Below are 17,607 nucleotides of genomic sequence, written 5' to 3' on the forward strand. Positions count from 1 at the left end.
AAACCTATGTACGATGCAGTGACGGTGCAGAGCAGCAACGTTTGGTCTGCGCTCAGTCTTCCTCACTCAAAGGTTTTGTCAAGCTCACTTATCAAAGCTGCTGCTGCTGCTTTTGCTTAATATACCAGATTTAGCAACCCGGCAGAGCAATGTGCTTACAAAGCTTGATGTGGATGGGCAAATCAGTCTCTCGAGGACGAGATCACTATATCGAGTGAATTTCGCTTTTGCTGGAAATATTGTCAACTGTTGTCAGCAATGCATGCCCATGTACACTGGCCAAGTTGCAAAAGTGAGTATATATTCAAGTATGTGCTAGAAGAGAACCAGCTCTGCTAGATCCTTCGCTCACAGTAAATGCGAATGTCATGGCCAGTAAGTTTTTTGTCTAAAGCTTGCTTTGAAAGAGAAGGGCTAACATGCAGCAAAACTACACCATTAGTATCAAGAGCTTGAACAATATTTTGGTGTATGTAGATTGCTTGAAAGTGAAAGTAGAGACAACAAAAGATACTCCTTTGAATATGTAGATTAGTCGTAGCTCCACCGTAATATTTTCATTTATATGTCTCACTTCTTGGATATCTGCAAATTCATTGCAGAAGTAGTTGTGGTCAAGACGAGGTAAACATTGTTAGTATTCCATAACGCGGTGAAAAATATGAGTGATGTTAGCCTCTACAATGTAAGCAACTGAAGTCTTCGGAGCGCTGCTGTGAGGAACAGCTCCTAAACTTATAAGAAAATAAACTATGCACTCCAGAGTGAATTGACCCAATAGGTGGATCATGATGTATACTCATCGATGCGAAACGCGGCGAGTTTCTACAGAGAGCTTGCAAATTCATAGTGATACCATGTACATAGACATGTATTCTTTTGGGAAAGGTTAATAACGGATGCAGGACGGTGTTTAAACGTGGGGGGGGGAGCATCCGCCCATTTTATGCAACAAGTCAACGCATAACCGTCGTACAGAGACGTGGCGAGTACGCACCGAAAGCCTGAAACCCGCAGAAATGGTATATCGCGTCAGAGATATACATTTGAATCTAGTGTGTAGTGAAAAGTAACGAGTTTAATAGAGTGGGAGAGTGAAAAGAAAAAAACTTTCGTCTCCATGAAGGAGCATCTGACAGCATGAAGATATTTCCCAAAAAGGACAATCCGTGTGGATCGAAGAGGCTGCGGACAGCAGAAAAAGGCCACGATTGTCTAGACTTCAGGAAAAAAGACTCCCGAAGCGCTGAAAGGCGCCTCTGCACTGTATGAGAGCGTAAAAGCGTTAACTTACCATGCAAGGCTTTATTCACGAAAAGTTAGGAATGCATCTGGGAGTCTCTTTCAATATCGCCGCCTATTTGCTGAACATAAGAACTGCTTTGAATGCTATCTTCACCATTCATTCTTACCTCTGTTAAGGCTATTGGCAGCAGCTATAATCACTTGAGAAAAGAAATGGGCTCAGTAGCCTTTGAATAGGGTACATGGCTTCCCGCTCCGTGCCCATTATCTCGACGGTCTCTCACATCAAGGACTAAATCCTTCACCGTGAAAACTCCTGTCGAGAAATCCTGCATCGAATATTACCAAGGGCTTTTCCTCACTCGTGTGTCAAGCATCGATGGATGATAAAGTTCGCTTCACGGTTGCCTTCGTTCAGAATCCGCGAAACTTCCGAAACGTATAATGAGGACATATATTACAGACCTTCAATCAACCGTATGAACGTCGACGCACTCTGGAAATTGAACTTACGCCTTCTGGTTTGTATTGGGATCATTGATGGTTTCTGTATCATTTGCGCCACCGTCTTAGGAGCTATTTGGCAATCCTACTGGCGATTCATCTTTTTCTCTTCATTTCTCCTTCGCCCTTCCAATATTTTCTATTGGATGATCCTCCGCAACGTTGCTTTCGTCACATATGCCGACTATAGAGATAACCTTTGCTTTGTATTAGAAAGAAAAGCATAAATTTAAAACACCCATGGATTTCCACACCAAGCGCACTGGATGTGAGCCTGAAAGAGCATATAAAGAAGAGTTTGGTATTTTTGTGTGCGCAATACAACTGGATAGATGTTAGGCAGGCCCAACTCAGTCCGCCGCCCCACGCGTGTCGCGGTGCAACGCGTACATTGAGAGTGCCACCTTTGCTGCTATTGCCTTTTACAGTCGTTCCTTTCAATTAACAATGTCTCGCAAAGCACCGTCTCTACCGAGTGCTTTTGTGGAATGGCAAGCACAGCGGAGGGGCTTCTCTACCTCCAACAGCCGGACGCCATCGCCTTCCCCTTCGGATACCCCTTCAGACTCTTCAGAGATGAAAGGATCTCCATCGATCGCACCATCGGACATGAAGAGGTACCCGATGGGTGGTGTACCTGTTGAGTTCCCATTCCAACCTTGTAAGTGCAAGTTGCCGTGAAACTCGATCGGGTTGCAGTTACTTATTGCTACATCCAGATCCAGCACAGATCCAAATGATGGCAAAGGTCAGTAAGGGATCAATAACCATCAACGATTCGCCTCCAGCTGATTAAGAGACAGATAGTGCAGGCACTGAAAAATAAGCAAAATACTTTGCTAGAGAGTCCAACAGGTCAGGAACAATGTCAGTTTGCAAGGATTTTCCAATTTATTGATAAAACTCGCCATGCAGGATCTGGCAAATCACTGGCTATTCTCTGTGCGACTCTAGGTAACCAGTAAACAACATCATACATGAGGGCCGGAAGATACTAATTCATACTTTTGCATATCTTGATTACTTTGTTACAAATCAGCATGGAGAGAATATGAGGCGAAAAGGTTAAAGGAAGAAGCAAAGAAGAAGAAGAAACAGCAATCCAACAAAGAAAAGCAGACGCAAGTGAAGGAAAATCTATCGCCCACACAGCCGACAGTTGTGGAGGGGGAAACAAGCGGCAAGCGCCCTTTAGATAGTCAAGACGATGATTTCAGACCAGTCAAGCTACCTCGTAAACTACAACAGACTGATCAAAATAAAGCCGCTGTTACGATCGAGATAGAAGACACACAGACGCCAAAGGAAACACCTCCCGAGAAAGAGCCGACTGTCAGGGTACCAAAGATATATGTTGGAAGTCGAACGTAAGAAAAAAAAACAGAGAATGATAAGCCTACATTCCGTTAACCTATTGTCATCTTTGAAGGCATAAACAGCTCTCTCAGTTGATCAACGAATTAAAAGGCAATACACGCTACCGACCAAGTATGCTCAAATCACATTTTCATGCATTATCAATGCTGACTGTTACCGTTAGAAATGTCCGTCCTTGGTAGCCGCGATCAATACTGTCGTAAGTAAAGAACGCAAGTATCTCTCTAGGATACTTGATTGATGGATATCGATTCTCTAGTACATCCAAAAGTATCCAAGTCAAGCGACAAAACGGAAGAATGGTATATAAAGTGGACGCCTACGATTATCCAAATCACGCTAAAAATAGATCTGGGTGTTAGCTTGGCTCTCATGGATTCCAATCGATGTACATTCGGCTCCAAGACTGGAAAACTTGTGGGCTCCATGATTACCAGAAAAGACGCGGCGCAGATTTGGGATATCGAAGATCTGAGGAGAACGGGAAAGCAAATGCAAGGTAACATGTCGGTCGTGTATTTTTTTATAGAAGGAAAAAAAGCTTACAATGCGCAAAAGGATGTCCATACTTTGCGGCGAAAACCTTAGCAGAAGCGGCAGATATCATATTTTGTCCGTACAATTATTTGCTTGATCCCTGTAGGTCTAATCACAATCCATACGAGCTTTGCCTGACCAAACTGATCTTTCTATGTCAGTGGTGCGACAATCTATGGAGATCAATCTCACTGGACATATTGTTATTCTCGATGAAGGTAAAAGGATAGAACCCCTTGAAATTTGAATATCAATGGTGACGCTTTTGTATAGCACACAATATCGAGGATACAGCGCGGGAAGCCGGATCTCTCGAGACAACTGAATCCGACATGAAAGCTATGCAAATGGAGCTTTATCAGATACGGAAAAATCTTACTACATCCATTGTAGACGATCATCTCAAATTGCTGTGTGTAAGTATAATGCAACGCAGGTAGCAAAAAAGCAAACATTTCTCAAATCTGCATCAGCTTCCAGATACAATATTGAGGATCATCACAAATGAATCTGTATCGTACAACAAACGAAAGAGCTATGAAGAATATATTCATATGTAAGCATTCGGCTTACCACATATGTTTTCGACTATCTAACTCGCTGTGGCATTAGATGGTCGAGCGCACAGTTTTTACATGAACTAGATGAAAAAGGCAAAATCACGGCTCTCACCTTCCAGGATCTGAAAGATGCATATGGAAGGGTTAAGGAATACTCGGACAGGTTGAAAAGAGATGCCGAGTCCAGAAAAAGAGAGGCAGCAGAGGAGGAAAAATTTGCGGTGGACGACGAATTCAACTCTGGAAAACAATGGAAACGTTATGTTTTGAGCAACAAAAGTCTGCGACTTTTTGAAGGTAAAGAAAGCGTATACACTTTTCTTTGCGTAAGTCTAAATAATACGCTCTACATTTTCCAGGGCTATTTTTTATTCTCGATATACTTTTCGATACAAAGCGTGGACATGCAGAAGATTATCAAATAGCTCTCATTAGGAAAGTACAGCGTGGACCGAGCTTAGCAAAAGGTATAAGTGAAAACTTGCTTCCATTTTCTTCTTTGCTTATATATGCATTACCTAGAATCTGCTTGGGTTTACAAGCTTGCATTTTGGTATGTCGGTTCAAAATTCCTCGCACTGTCCGTGTCTCTAATTTGCTACTAGGTGCCTTAATCCTGGTGTTATATTCCGCGATGTTATTGACAAAGCACATTCCGTCGTGCTGACGAGTGGAACACTGTCTCCGGTACGATATGCCCAATGTCTATCTATGCATTGATTCATACTTATATCAAATCGCGCAGCTCAATACGTTTTCTTCTGAATTACAAACTGAATTGTAAGTCATCTCATTACGGCAGCGCAAATAGATTAAACATGTATCAATTTGATGTGTAGCCCTATCCGGCTTGAAGCTAATCATGTTATTAACAAGTCTCAAGTTTGGATTAGTACGATCCCTGTTGGGTAATCACGTATATATAGCAACCAGATGCTTCCTTTTACTCACAAATGTCGTTATAGGCCACAAAATGTCGAGTTTCTTGGAACCTGGGAAAAATCTTCTACATTTTCCTATCAAGATGCTGTCGGCGAAGGTATGCTCCTTCAAGGTTGTTGAGAATTTCAAACTGACGACAGTCGCAATTAGCTTTGTGCAATATATCAGAAAATATACCATATGGCATATTGTTCTTTGTACCATCATACCAGATGCTAGATAAGCTTTTCCAGAGATGGAAGGTACGTATTAGTTGACGCCCATTAGACATCGTATACGAATATCTTTCCCAAATAGGAAACAGGAGTTAAATCCAGACTAGAAAGTCGCAAGCATATACTCGTTGGTAAGCTAGAAGATATAAAGACAACAAGGGACATCCTTGAAATAACGCGCAATTTGAAGAACCACAAGGGAGCAAAAACAAGCAGGTGTTTGAAAAGCACATGAAAATATACTATGAGCAAATTGAAGCTGCAAGACAAGGGATCTCAACTTCAAAAAACGGTGCGATCTTTTTTGCTGCAAGTATCCGGACATTGATATCCGGCGCAACCTTGATTCTGACGTTTTCCTACAGGTGTATCGGGGCAAAGTTAGTGAAGGCATCGATTTTACAGATGATTATTGCAGAGCTGTTGTAGCCCTTGGAATACCATACCCAAATGTGTAAGCATGGAATGTACTCGACTGATTGTGATCGATGCTCTAATACATGGCGTAGCAAAGATATCCAGGTGGAACTGAAACGGGATTACAATGACAATAGGAGAAAACGTGGAGATAATGTACTAAGCGGCGCAGAGTGGTAAGTATGCTAAAACATTAACGGTCAAGTCTGGGATATTAACGTATAAAATCTACAGGTACAGGATCCAAGCTTTTCGAGGTAAATTCTCGTAGCTTAAATTCCGATACACAAGTGATCTAATGTGGGATCTCCGTAGCGATCAATCAAGCGCTTGGTCGATGTATTCGCCACAAAAAGGTAACATATACTATCAAACTGTACAGAAAGACAAATACTGATACATGTTGCTCTTTATCAGGATTGGGGTAACCCATGCTAGTCTGTGTTAAAGAATGCCTTGAAGTATTCACATTGATGTATCGTAGGCGCTGTCATATTGCTTGAAAGCCGATTTACGCAACAGAACAATGTGAACCAATTGTCCAAATGGGTTCGAAATATCTGCGTAACGCGGCCAAACTTCACTGAAGCCATGACCGATCTCCAGGATTTTGTAAAAACTCGCCAGGCATTGGATCAGAAAGAACAAGAAGAAACAGCATCAATGTTGGAGTCGACTGTTTCTTAGTACAAGAGAATTCTCGTGTAAATAGTTTTTAGTTAGTAGTATGTGCATTTAGTTAGTGTGCATCTTTAATCAAAACGTGTAAAAACAAAAAAGAAAAAGGAAATCATGCGGATTATAGAACAAATATGTGCGCGTGTGGAATGATTACTAGATTAACTGAAAAGCTTTGCAAAGGCCGCCTTCTCCTTCTGTTTTCGCTGAGCCAACTTTTGCTTTGCAGAGTTGAGTTCTCGCTTGATAGCGCCATCGGTAGGGTCCTTTGCAGCAGCAGCTTCAAAGTCCTTGATAGCACTTTCTTCATCCTTCAGAGCAACCTTTGCCAAACCGCGGCGGAAATGGGCCTTGGTGATATCGGTATCCTTCAAATATTTAGCATCATATTCCAAGACGTTGGTGGTAGCATTGATAGCAGCACGGTTGTCACCGTACTTCAAGGCGCACATGGCATAGTTGAGGTAGCAGGGAATCTTGACGGCAGCGTAGTTGGATCGGAACTGTTCCGAGTCTTCCTCGTCAAAGGCAGGCTTTTCATTTAGGTAGCGAACGGCCTTTTGATACTTCTGTCCGGCAGTGTTATATTCCCCTTTCTTGAAGTAATCATTGCCGATGGTCTTGAGCTTGTTTGCGATTTCAACCACATCAGGGCCTTCCTTTGCACCCTCGTAATCCTCTGTTGATAAAGAAGGTTAGAGCCACTGTATCCATCTAAAACTTAATGTCTATCAGCATACCTGGGAAATCCTCGTAAATATCACCGTCGGTAGGAACAGGAACGCCGTCGTCTGCACCTTCTGGGATTTCACCACAGTCAGCAATAACGACATCCTTCAAGGGCCGGTCGCTGGAAGTTTCCTGGTTTTCAATCTGGCGGACAACGCCCTTGCCCTTGAGGACCTTGCCAAAGACGACGTGTTTGCCATCCAAGTGCGGGGTAGGAACGGTGGTGATGAAGAACTGGGATCCGTTGGTGCCAGGGCCAGCGTTGGCCATGGATAGCAAGAACGGCTTGTCGTGCTTGAGCTGGAAGTTTTCATCCTCGAACTTTTCGCCGTAGATGGATTCGCCTCCAGTACCATTACCAGCAGTAAAGTCACCGCCCTGGCACATGAAGTTCTTGATCACTCTGTGGAACAGCGAGCCCTTGTAATGCAAGGGCTTGCCAGAGTTGCCGACACCCTTTTCACCGGTACACAGTGCGCGAAAGTTCTCGGCGGTCTTGGGAACAATATCTTTGAACTAGATCACATTAAATTATTTTATTAGAAAAACTCTGCTGCCGTGAACAGGAAACGGACGAGCGAGCCCAAACTTACCAACTCAAAGACAATGCGGCCGGTCGGTTGGCCACCAATAGTAATATCAAAGTAACTGTGCGCGCGGCGTCAGTAAGCATACAAACTGCTGCCATGGCAATGCACAGAAATGACTTACACGCGAGGGTTCGACATTTTTCGTTCGAGGCGATCAAAGCACGTTGAAGAGCTGCCCCGCTGCTGGGATTGGGTTCCTTTTTATACGACGCGTAAGGAATGATCCAGAAAATCGGGGACTGTGTGTTTCCTCCGGGAAACGAATGGAAAATTTGGCATTTGCCTACTTCATGGGTAAAACCTATGCATTTCGCACGAATATCTGGCCTTTGTTGCAGAGCTCGCTCGTGATATGTCGAAAATTGAACATAGCCACGGAACATACGCTTTGGCTGTTCGCAAGAAAAGGATAGTCGCACAAAAAACGTTTTGCTTCTTTAATGTAGTTTTGATATTTACAGATTACAAAGAGAAAAGCAAATGAATGGTTGGAAAAAAAAGAGCATGAGTAAAAGAGATAAAAGGAAAAAGAAAGGGTTGAGAGAAACTATCTGGCTTTTGCTTTTTCTTTTTGACGTTGATGTTGTTGTTTCCTTTTACCAGCTTCCGGTGTTGTTGACAACAACCTCTTGACCGTCAGTTTCTGTCTTGGCGACAACCTTGCCAATCTCGTAGACCTTTTCATTTGACTCGGAGAGCAACTTTGTAACCTCAGCAACGGCTTCGCGGTCAACAACAACGACCATACCAATGCCGCAGTTGAAAGTACGAGACATTTCATAGGCAGAGAGGTTACCCGCAGTCTTGAGCCACTTGAAGACAGGAGGCAACTCCCAGGCTTGAGCATCCAAGACAACAGCCAAATCTTCAGGCATGACGCGAGGAATATTGTCGATGAAACCACCGCCGGTAATGTGTGCCATGCCCTTGACCAAGTCCTTGCGGATAGCAGGAAGCAATTGCTTGACGTAGATGCGGGTAGGAGTCAACAAACCCTTGCCAAGGGTGATACTAGAGTCCCAGGGACAAGCAGTGTGGTAGGATAAGCCAGGCTGGGAGGCAATAATCTTGCGTACGAGGGAGAATCCGTTAGAATGGACGCCAGATGATGCCAGACCCAAGACAACGTCGCCGGCTTTGATGGGCAAATTGGCACGGGGCAAAATCTTTTCACGGTCAACAGCGCCAACAGCGAAACCAGCGCCGTCGTAGTCACCGGGTTCGTAGAGACCAGGCATCTCGGCAGTCTCGCCACCAATCAAGGCGCATCCGGATTGACGGCAGCCTTCAACAACACCGGCGACAAAGTCCTTGGCAACATCGACTTCAAGCTTGCCGCATGCATAGTAGTCCAAAAAGAACAGAGGCTCAGCACCCTGGACGATGAGATCATTGACGTTCATGGCAACCAGGTCAATACCAACGGTATCGTGGATATTGCATGCTTGAGCGATCTTGAGCTTGGTGCCGATACCATCGGTGGCAGATACAAGAATCGGGTCGGTGAATCCTGCAGCCTTCAAATCAAAAAGACCGCCGAAACCGCCAATGTCAGAGTCAGCACCGACACGCTTGGTCGATTTGACGAGAGGCTTGATCTTTTGCACAAGGAGGTTGCCAGCATCAATGTCAACACCTGCAGATGCATAAGAAAGACCAGCTTGCTCTGCTTTTTCGGCATGCTTGAATGCTCTGGAAAATATGTATGCAGTTAGCAAATGTAAAAAGTCAGGCATTCAAAGCATCGGTTTACCTGTGTGCAATATCCTTTCTGTAATACATGCCATCAAACTTGATGCAGTTCACACCGGCATAAGCCTTGTCAACAGCTTCGCGGAGGGTGGATGCGACGGCAGAAACGGCCAAGACACGGCCTCCAGAAGTGACAAGCTTACCATCCTTGATTGCAGTACCAGCGTGGAACACCATCACGTCTTTCGGCAGTTCAGATATAGTGATTTCGTTACCCTTGGGGTAACTGCCTGGATAACCTCCGGATGCAATAATGACAGTGGCACCGTATGCTTGCTTGGTGGTGATGTTTACTGCATCCAAACGACCTTCAGCGCACGCCTATCCAACACATCGCATTAAACTATGTTTTCTTTGTAAAGCACGATATAAATCACATACCAACATGATTTCGGCCAAGTCGCAGTCGTCGCCGAGCAAGGGCAAAACAATCTCAGTCTCTGGATCACCGAAACGAACGTTGTACTCGAGAACTTTGGGGCCGGATGCAGTCAACATCAAACCGGTGAACAGCATGCCGACAAACGGGAAACCGTCTCTGCGCATGCCATCGATGGTAGGCTGGAGGATCGTACGCTTGACTTGTTCGATCAACTCGGGAGTGCCAATAGGTGTAGGTGCATAGCAACCCATACCGCCGGTGTTGGGGCCCTGATCGCCATCGTAAGCTCGCTTGTGATCCTGAGCAGGAGGAAGAGGTACAATGGTGTATCCGTCCGAAAAAGCAAGCACGGACAATTCATCACCTTCCAGATATTCTTCAATGACGACTTCGTTGCCGGCATCGCCGAATTCCTTGTCGCACATGATGGATTTGAGACCAGCCAACGCTTCCTCCTTGTTGGTAGGAATAAGGACGCCCTTTCCGGCTGCCAGACCGGAAGCCTTCAAGACGACGCGGTGGTCAACGGATTCAAGGTAGGCTTTAGCCTTTTCGTAGTCAGTGAAGTTCTCGTAGGCGGCGGTTGGGATGTTGTGCTTCTTCATAAAGTCCTTGGAGAATGTCTTGGAGCCTTCCATCATGGCTGCTTTGGGAGAAGGACCAAAGCAAGGAATACCAACTAGAATATATATATACTTATCAGAATCTATCACAGCACTGTACAGTTGCTTTGCAGCACCACAATTACTAACCCTTCTTGAAAGCTGCTTGGATACCATCCACGCTAGGTTGCTCGGGGCCAGGAACGACGAGGTTCACCTATATTAAAGTTGATAAATACACTGCTGCCGCTATTTCTTTTGCAAAGGCACAGCGCCTTGTATCTTACATTGTTCTTGGTGGCGAACTCGGTCAACTTGGGAAAGTCGCTGACACCAATCTCGACATTGGTCACTTTGTCGCCAAGGGCGGTACCGCCGTTGCCTAGGTCTACCTGTCAGGAATTGCATTTTGACACGAGAGAGTATAGGTTGCTTACCGGGAGCAACATAGATATGTGCGACACGCTCAGACTGAGCAAGACGCCAGGCGATAGCGTGCTCGCGACCACCCGAACCAACGAGGAGGATCGTCAGCTTCTCTGTAGGAAGCATACATGAGTAATGCGCATGTTTTCGACCTAGGCATTCAGTTGTGGTAGCTCACCAGAAGCCATTGCTGTGATATATATGTAAAAAAAAGTTCAAAGAACCAAGGACAAAGTCTCCTCCTCCCTCTTGCAAATCGGCAGGATCTTTTTTGGTGAATCACTGATCTGCAAGTGGCTTGCGCGCAGTAATAATGCCTCTTCAGCGCTGATTTTGCGTTGAAAATTGACAGCTTCAGACCATGCGCTATATATGCTATTGCTGCAGCAGCAAAATAAGCTTGGTGTTATTGTCAATATCCTGAAAAGTATCGACGTCACAGTAACACGGATATATGAGTATACACTGGTCAAACACCGGAACAGACCTGGAATTCTCCTATATTCAACACAAGTTGCACTTGCCACGGACAGCCGTATATACTATGTGACTCTAGCAGATTAGTGTCGTTACTCCCTCCAAAACGGTTTCTAGTTTGAGTCAAAGGCATATTTTTAACCGATTTATTATCATAACATAAATGATCGAACGTGATATTTATGGGAGTTACTACGCGCACAGAACTCATTACCGGGAACAGCTGCAGCAATAGAAATTCAACATATGAAAGCCCTGGGACATTTGAAGTAACCTAACGCAACAAGATGACTATGAAACGATCAATGCATCCTTTTTTCATCACAAGACACTATGTATTGGTTGCTTCACTAACAGACAAGAGAGAACCAGAGAAATTACATACATAGTGGAAGCAGAAGAAGTATAACATTGATTCTTATTTGTTTGGAGAAAATTATATATATATGTTATGTTAGTACCTGCTATTGCATCCAAACTTCTTATGTTCATGATGGATGGGAAATATATTGAGCGTTTCTTTATCATCTCGTCGAACAAGTTGATTCCTATCTTCTAAATTAGATGTCAATACCCGAGTCAAATGAAAATATCATCATCAAATCACTTGCACTTGCAAGCCGAAACGTTATCATAAACGAAATATGGGGGGGTACAATATATAACTAAATAAAGCAACGTTGGAACTTTGACCGCGTTTTGTCTATAGTTGCACGAAAACGGCGTGTCCAAGTATCTCTTCTAGCTATCTGCCAGAAGCTTGGATCCAAAGTTGGAGCCACTGACCGCAAAGGTCGGAATACGTCCAAGAACTTGTCGAGTTGCTCGATGTAATATGACGAAGGATGTTGAAGCCGGTTCATACGGATGAATAGAAAACATGAAAGAAAAAGACGGAAAAGTTATGACGGAGAGGATCTCATCACCTGATGTGCTTGCGAATAGGGACAATCAGATAGATAAATACAAAGGTATCGCCTATTATATGCACTTCAACAAGAAAGGATGGGATACAAAGGAGCCATCTTGCTTTATCGTTGTCATATAGCGTGAATGGACACCTCTTAAAAACGTTTTCAATTTGAAAGCATGCCTTTGTGGTGTTGGAAACCATATTCTTCATCTCCTCCACATCAGCTACATAGGCAGGTCCAGTCTGTCCGAAGTAAATCCCTTCCCAAAATAACCATTTAAGATTGTTGTTACGGGCTTCTTCCTTCAGTTTCCTAGTGTTCCTAGAAGAACCTTGCTGGAAAGCTTGCAGTCCCAGCACTCTATTTGTCTGCAACTTTGTGTGACAGCGACGGGCTATCGCTTACAGTGACATTGTATGATATGGACCCAAAAATGGAGGATCTTGTACAACGATCTTCCCCATCTCTTATTATAATCTAGCCATAGGCAAAAAAAAATGATAGCTATTGAGCGTTTCCCTTACGAAACATTGCAAGACGTTAGGTGTTGCCTGGGTGTGCGCGCGCTGATTATTCCAATCCATTGGTATCGTTCAATATCGTGTGTAAGAGAGTAGCTGCGGGTTTATTACGAAGATCTATAATAACTGTCTTCTTAAGAGGACTTTACAAGCTGTTCCAAAGTCTTTTCGATGTCCTTTGCCGATACGTTCTGCAACACGACCTTGCGTTCAACGCCCTTGTCTGCAGTCATATACCATCAATAAACCCTAGTTACGACTCAAATGTGCATGTATTTCGATTCCACACTCACCGAAACGAGCAAACACACGAGCCTCAGCACCGCTTGCCTCGCGAATCAGAATGGGCAGCTCAGGGTTGGCCTTCTTGATGGCAGTGTAGTTTTGAGCAACGAATTCTCTGCATACGATATTTAGCCTTCACTGCATCTCAGACCGTGGAAATGTATACCGTACCTAAGGCCGTTGCTTGCTGGGGAGGTCTGGCAAAAGTGTACACGGAGCTCCTTGAGGCTCTTGCCCAACTGCGATCTCAATGCGGACATTGCTGTGTTTACAAGAGAAAGGGTACCAGTGCTGGAATACGAAATTGAAAAACGAAAAATTTAATTGGGCCATCCGCCACCTCGTCCAAATTGAGCATGGCAAGTGAAACGGGCCATCCGTCCTGAATATCGGCTGACCGCAAATTCGAGAAGGCAACTTAAAATAGCCGATAGAAGAGTCTTTACAGTGCTTGAAATACAATTTGTCCAGTATAGCGAAAATGGGACAGGTATCCCAAAATTGGGTCAATTCCATGAATATGAGCCACATCTCTTAAAATGAACCAATCCAGCGAATCTGGATTAGCCATAATGAAATTGGATCACTCCCACAAAAAAAGAGTCAAAAGCGAATGATATAAGTCTGTTTATGGGAACAAGTAGGATTGTGTTTATTCGCAGTGCTTGAAGGGTGATTGGTCTATACTTCATATTTTTGGATTGATATCATGATGCCTGCAACTGGCGTCTTAGTGCAAAAGAAAAGACGCACAAAAAATAGTACCATAGCAACACGATTAGACCTGATTTCTTACGCACTGATACTGAGACGTTATGTAATTGTAGGAACAAAAAGTGGCAAACAGAAGTATATCCAGTGATTTATTATGATTTAAGGCTTGCGCGAGACTCGAGTGAGGATGGCTAGGATACGACAGAACGCACATGTCCGCTTGCAGAAATATTATTGTCATCTATTGTCATCGACATAGTCGTTTATTAGCTCTCATCCCATCCGCGTAGCTCAGAACCATTCCCCAAACGAAAAAGTATCAAAACATACCATCAGACACCTATACGTCATTTGGAAAAATGGCGGGTTCAAAGTACGTATATCACATGCTTACGCCGTCGATGTTTGAACATGCTTGGACCTTAAGGTGTCTGTAATGTTCTGTTAAATTACACACTAAACAGCTTATATACATAAAACACATAAATGGACTTTCCAAGTAGTTGACCCGACTCCAGCCTAGCTACCACCACTCCAAAAAGGGCAGCTATTGTTATATCCTGGGAACGATATCAAGTAGTGAAAACCGTTCGGACTCGCTATCCATGTCTTCCATTGTTCCTCGACATGAGCTGCAGCCTCGTCATATCGGCCTGCGTGCCGACATCTGGTCCCTCCACGATGCAACAGTCGGGTAAGGAATTGGTTGAGCGACTTCAGCCAAAACGTTCAGGAGATATAGAGGTGAACGCTACTGTTATGGCAAGCCGAAAATCCCGGGCGTATGTGTGCGGCGACGCAGGAACGTCAACAGTAAATCAAGAACATATTCCATCGAGCGCCGGTCTGAATAAACCAGTAATTCGACGGCATGGAGACCGAGCGTGAAGACAAAGGCACGGAGACCGTGCATCAAGACGACCACTCGACTAGGCACACTGACCCGCCAAGCCCACATAGTGGCTCACAATTTGGTGGGGCTCTCCGGGGATATGGGGAGAAGTCTATCAGTCACGTCCATACTTTCTTTCGTTATGTGATTTCTACATGGCTGATATTCAGGAAGAAACGGAAATATTGGGGATGGGCAATGATCTAAGTCTGGATGAGAGATTGTTAGTATTTACCCGTATACCCATATTTATTATGTCGCTGACTAGCTTTATTAGTAGGGATCTTTCAGGGATTACATCCTGCCACGTGTGTCCCACCGAGAAGCGGCTGGATCCTACACAACTAAGCAACCGGGCTTACGAGATGATCAACCATCGATGAATAGTACGTAGGATGCATACAGCCTACTCAGCCTTCCATATGTTGCTAATTTCGGTGAACATCTAGTGTTACAAATAGCAAGACGAATATTTTCCTCCTGCGTATGAACCGCCCACCATACAGCCGTCAGGTGTTTCGTTCGATATCTTTCGGCTTTCTTGGTTGCTTTGAGGCAGACGATGGACAGATCACCTGACATAATCCCTTTCAAAAACAAGAAACAACACGAAATTGATTTCACTGTTGAAAACGTATCAATTCTTTTCAGGCTAATTTTTACGAGAAGTAGCATGGTCAGGATTTGATGGTAAGTTCTGATAAAAGCAATGCTAAATGTATATTTATACCTTCATATAGGGAGAGAGCTAGTGAAGCGCGCACCAGCTCCAGCAAGCGTATAACAATCGATTTTACGCTCATGTATGATTTACTAGAAGTTGACTGCGGCGCGGTGAAAATGCATGATAGCGAATGCAAGGACGAGGAAGAAGACCGCGCGAGAATTGGCGAAATGCTCAAAAAGCAGCTTCATGTTTCGTATCCGTCAAGCCAAGGGCCCCAAGGAGTTTGTAACCTTTGGGATATTCGTTTACGGCAATGAAGTGGAGGTTTACCGTCTCGATTTCGATAAGAGTGGATACACGTACTCTACAATCGACCAAATCAAGCTGCCCACCATGCGTTACTAGAAACAATTGAGAGTCTCGTAAGCTTCAGGGTAAGTTGACCCAAAACTTGCATCTGTTGTGATTCTTTGTAACGTTTCATATTCGCTAGGAGCCAATCCGGTCTACTCTAGCAGAAGATCATGATACTCTAAGGGATTTCCTTCGGACACAACATCCAATAATCATCCCAAATGATCTAGCGTATCGACGAATCGCGCTTGACCTTGACCATAGCAGCGGTCAGATTATGGTTGTTGCAGAAAATTCCTCCACAACGACACTGCAAGTACAAGTGACGAACGCTGCTGGACTTCGTCGTAACAGTATAGCCATCCCAACGCGCATCAACCTGAGCAGCTTGTTTCAGCTCTTCATGGTTGTCAAATCAACAATTCAACAAAATAGAGCATTGCATCGTTCGAGACAACTTTCGGGAGGGTAGGTTGTTGTGTCCGAAGGAAATCCCTACTCTAAAGCCTTATATATATCCCGAGTACCTAGAACCACTCAAACCCACAATTTACTTCATATGATGATCTCCAATATTCTTATATACCCATTAGTCAATAAACCCGTCGAGACAAACATATGCAGTATTTTTTTATTGTTGCAATTCATATTGGCTCTATACTTTTTTGCCTTCAAAGTACCACAAAACTTATAAAGTGAACGTTTCATTGGCTAACTTCTCTCTGCTATCCCTTCCTTAGACTAGAGATGAAGACGTGGAAGTACACAATATGCTCCCCGCACTACAAACCCAAGTCGCGATCGAAGATCAAGGCATCACACATAAATAGATAGTCCCCTTTTATTTGTTTGTTTTCTTTGTTTCTTAGACATCCCACTCTCAATAAATGAAAAAGAGGATCGCTGCATATATCCTTCCAGGTCGGAATCGATGGTCTCCTGGGTTGGCGGTCAATTTATGTTTCCTCGATCTGGCCAGGATAAACATAACAGTTCAACATAATTCTGAGAGACGCTAAACTTGAGTTGTCTATCTCGTAACTCCAGCGCAGATAAAAAGTCCCACTTCTCCAGTGTCCGCCCTTGATCCAGATAAAGTTTCAGACTAATGCCTGCTTTCCAGCATTGTATCCTCTCAACGGTCAAGTCGACGGAGTCCCCGAAAAATTTTAGGCGGGCTCGCCCTTCTCTCCTTGCTAGCTTGTCAGGATAGCCAGACATACAAGCGTCATATTGCCAAAGACAAAAGTCTGGAATAGCAATCGGCATCTATTTGATGCTGTCAATGCTTTCTGAATTGTTCATTGATATCTCCATACATCTTAATTCCTGTTCCAATTTGCAACTTTCGAGAAATATGCAGGTCTTGCACCAAGATTATGATCCAATTGTTGCTCCAAACTATAATTTTTGGATAGCAAACCAAAACAACGAAGCCTCATATATGTACATATGCCTATATTTGTTCTCAGTGAGCTATCTGCTTGAAAAATTACCTATGGTACTCAAGCCGTAGGTAACATTCTCCTTCAGACAGCTTCGACGGGTGGTGACTAGACAAATGACGTTTCCTTTCCAGACTGCTTACACGTGAAACATTCCTATCACGCCTTTTTACATATATGCTCTCTACTATTGTTGGAGACGTGCGAAAAATTGAAAGAGTTGTAGATGCTCCACGCGGAGAAACGTTTATATCTACATGATTTATACATTGTTTCTTTTCAATTGCATCCAAGTTCCCCTTTTTCAAACGGCTGTACTTGTAGCTATTATCCAAAGCATTCAATGGATATGGCTATCGTCCTTGTCAAGCTCACAGAGCCG

The 17,607-nt window shown here is 43.9% G+C and overlaps 5 protein-coding genes across 5 annotated transcripts; 2 read left to right on the forward strand and 3 right to left on the reverse strand.

Annotated features, from left to right (window-relative positions):
- Window positions 1-2,196: 2,196 nt before the first annotated feature.
- On the forward strand, window positions 2,197-6,484 carry VTP01DRAFT_2436 (uncharacterized protein; the record flags this gene model as incomplete). The annotated part of the gene is made up of 26 exons (XM_069380897.1): window positions 2,197-2,410; window positions 2,469-2,501; window positions 2,557-2,604; window positions 2,665-2,703; window positions 2,789-3,116; window positions 3,179-3,237; window positions 3,290-3,325; window positions 3,386-3,625; window positions 3,685-3,765; window positions 3,825-3,881; window positions 3,937-4,079; window positions 4,137-4,219; window positions 4,276-4,520; window positions 4,583-4,690; window positions 4,746-4,776; window positions 4,829-4,910; window positions 4,969-5,003; window positions 5,063-5,131; window positions 5,189-5,262; window positions 5,316-5,407; window positions 5,746-5,834; window positions 5,890-5,973; window positions 6,032-6,054; window positions 6,113-6,153; window positions 6,215-6,221; window positions 6,282-6,484. 26 exons carry the CDS (start codon window positions 2,197-2,199, stop codon window positions 6,482-6,484), a joined length of 2,544 nt encoding a protein of 847 aa, XP_069237212.1.
- Window positions 6,485-6,636: 152 nt separating this feature from the next.
- Window positions 6,637-7,932, reverse strand: VTP01DRAFT_2437 (uncharacterized protein; the record flags this gene model as incomplete). Its single annotated transcript, XM_069380898.1, has 4 exons — window positions 6,637-7,154; window positions 7,216-7,720; window positions 7,798-7,852; window positions 7,916-7,932. The coding sequence occupies 4 exons, from the start codon at window positions 7,930-7,932 to the stop codon at window positions 6,637-6,639; spliced, it is 1,095 nt and encodes a 364-aa protein (XP_069237213.1).
- A 458-nt stretch (window positions 7,933-8,390) lies between these two features.
- On the reverse strand, window positions 8,391-11,144 carry VTP01DRAFT_2438 (uncharacterized protein; the record flags this gene model as incomplete). The annotated part of the gene is made up of 7 exons (XM_069380899.1): window positions 8,391-9,486; window positions 9,548-9,867; window positions 9,928-10,607; window positions 10,681-10,747; window positions 10,818-10,912; window positions 10,968-11,069; window positions 11,135-11,144. 7 exons carry the CDS (start codon window positions 11,142-11,144, stop codon window positions 8,391-8,393), a joined length of 2,370 nt encoding a protein of 789 aa, XP_069237214.1.
- A 1,858-nt stretch (window positions 11,145-13,002) lies between these two features.
- On the reverse strand, window positions 13,003-13,413 carry VTP01DRAFT_2439 (uncharacterized protein; the record flags this gene model as incomplete). Its single annotated transcript, XM_069380900.1, has 3 exons — window positions 13,003-13,091; window positions 13,162-13,268; window positions 13,325-13,413. 3 exons carry the CDS (start codon window positions 13,411-13,413, stop codon window positions 13,003-13,005), a joined length of 285 nt encoding a protein of 94 aa, XP_069237215.1.
- A 2,259-nt stretch (window positions 13,414-15,672) lies between these two features.
- Window positions 15,673-16,252, forward strand: VTP01DRAFT_2440 (uncharacterized protein; the record flags this gene model as incomplete). Its single annotated transcript, XM_069380902.1, has 3 exons — window positions 15,673-15,757; window positions 15,811-15,860; window positions 15,920-16,252. 3 exons carry the CDS (start codon window positions 15,673-15,675, stop codon window positions 16,250-16,252), a joined length of 468 nt encoding a protein of 155 aa, XP_069237216.1.
- Between the last annotated feature and the right edge of the window lie 1,355 nt (window positions 16,253-17,607).

The sequence above is a fragment of the Rhizomucor pusillus genome, assembly GCF_041956525.1.
Source record: "Rhizomucor pusillus strain CBS 183.67 unplaced genomic scaffold VTP01scaffold_13, whole genome shotgun sequence".
In the NCBI taxonomy this organism is placed as follows: domain Eukaryota; kingdom Fungi; phylum Mucoromycota; class Mucoromycetes; order Mucorales; family Lichtheimiaceae; genus Rhizomucor; species Rhizomucor pusillus.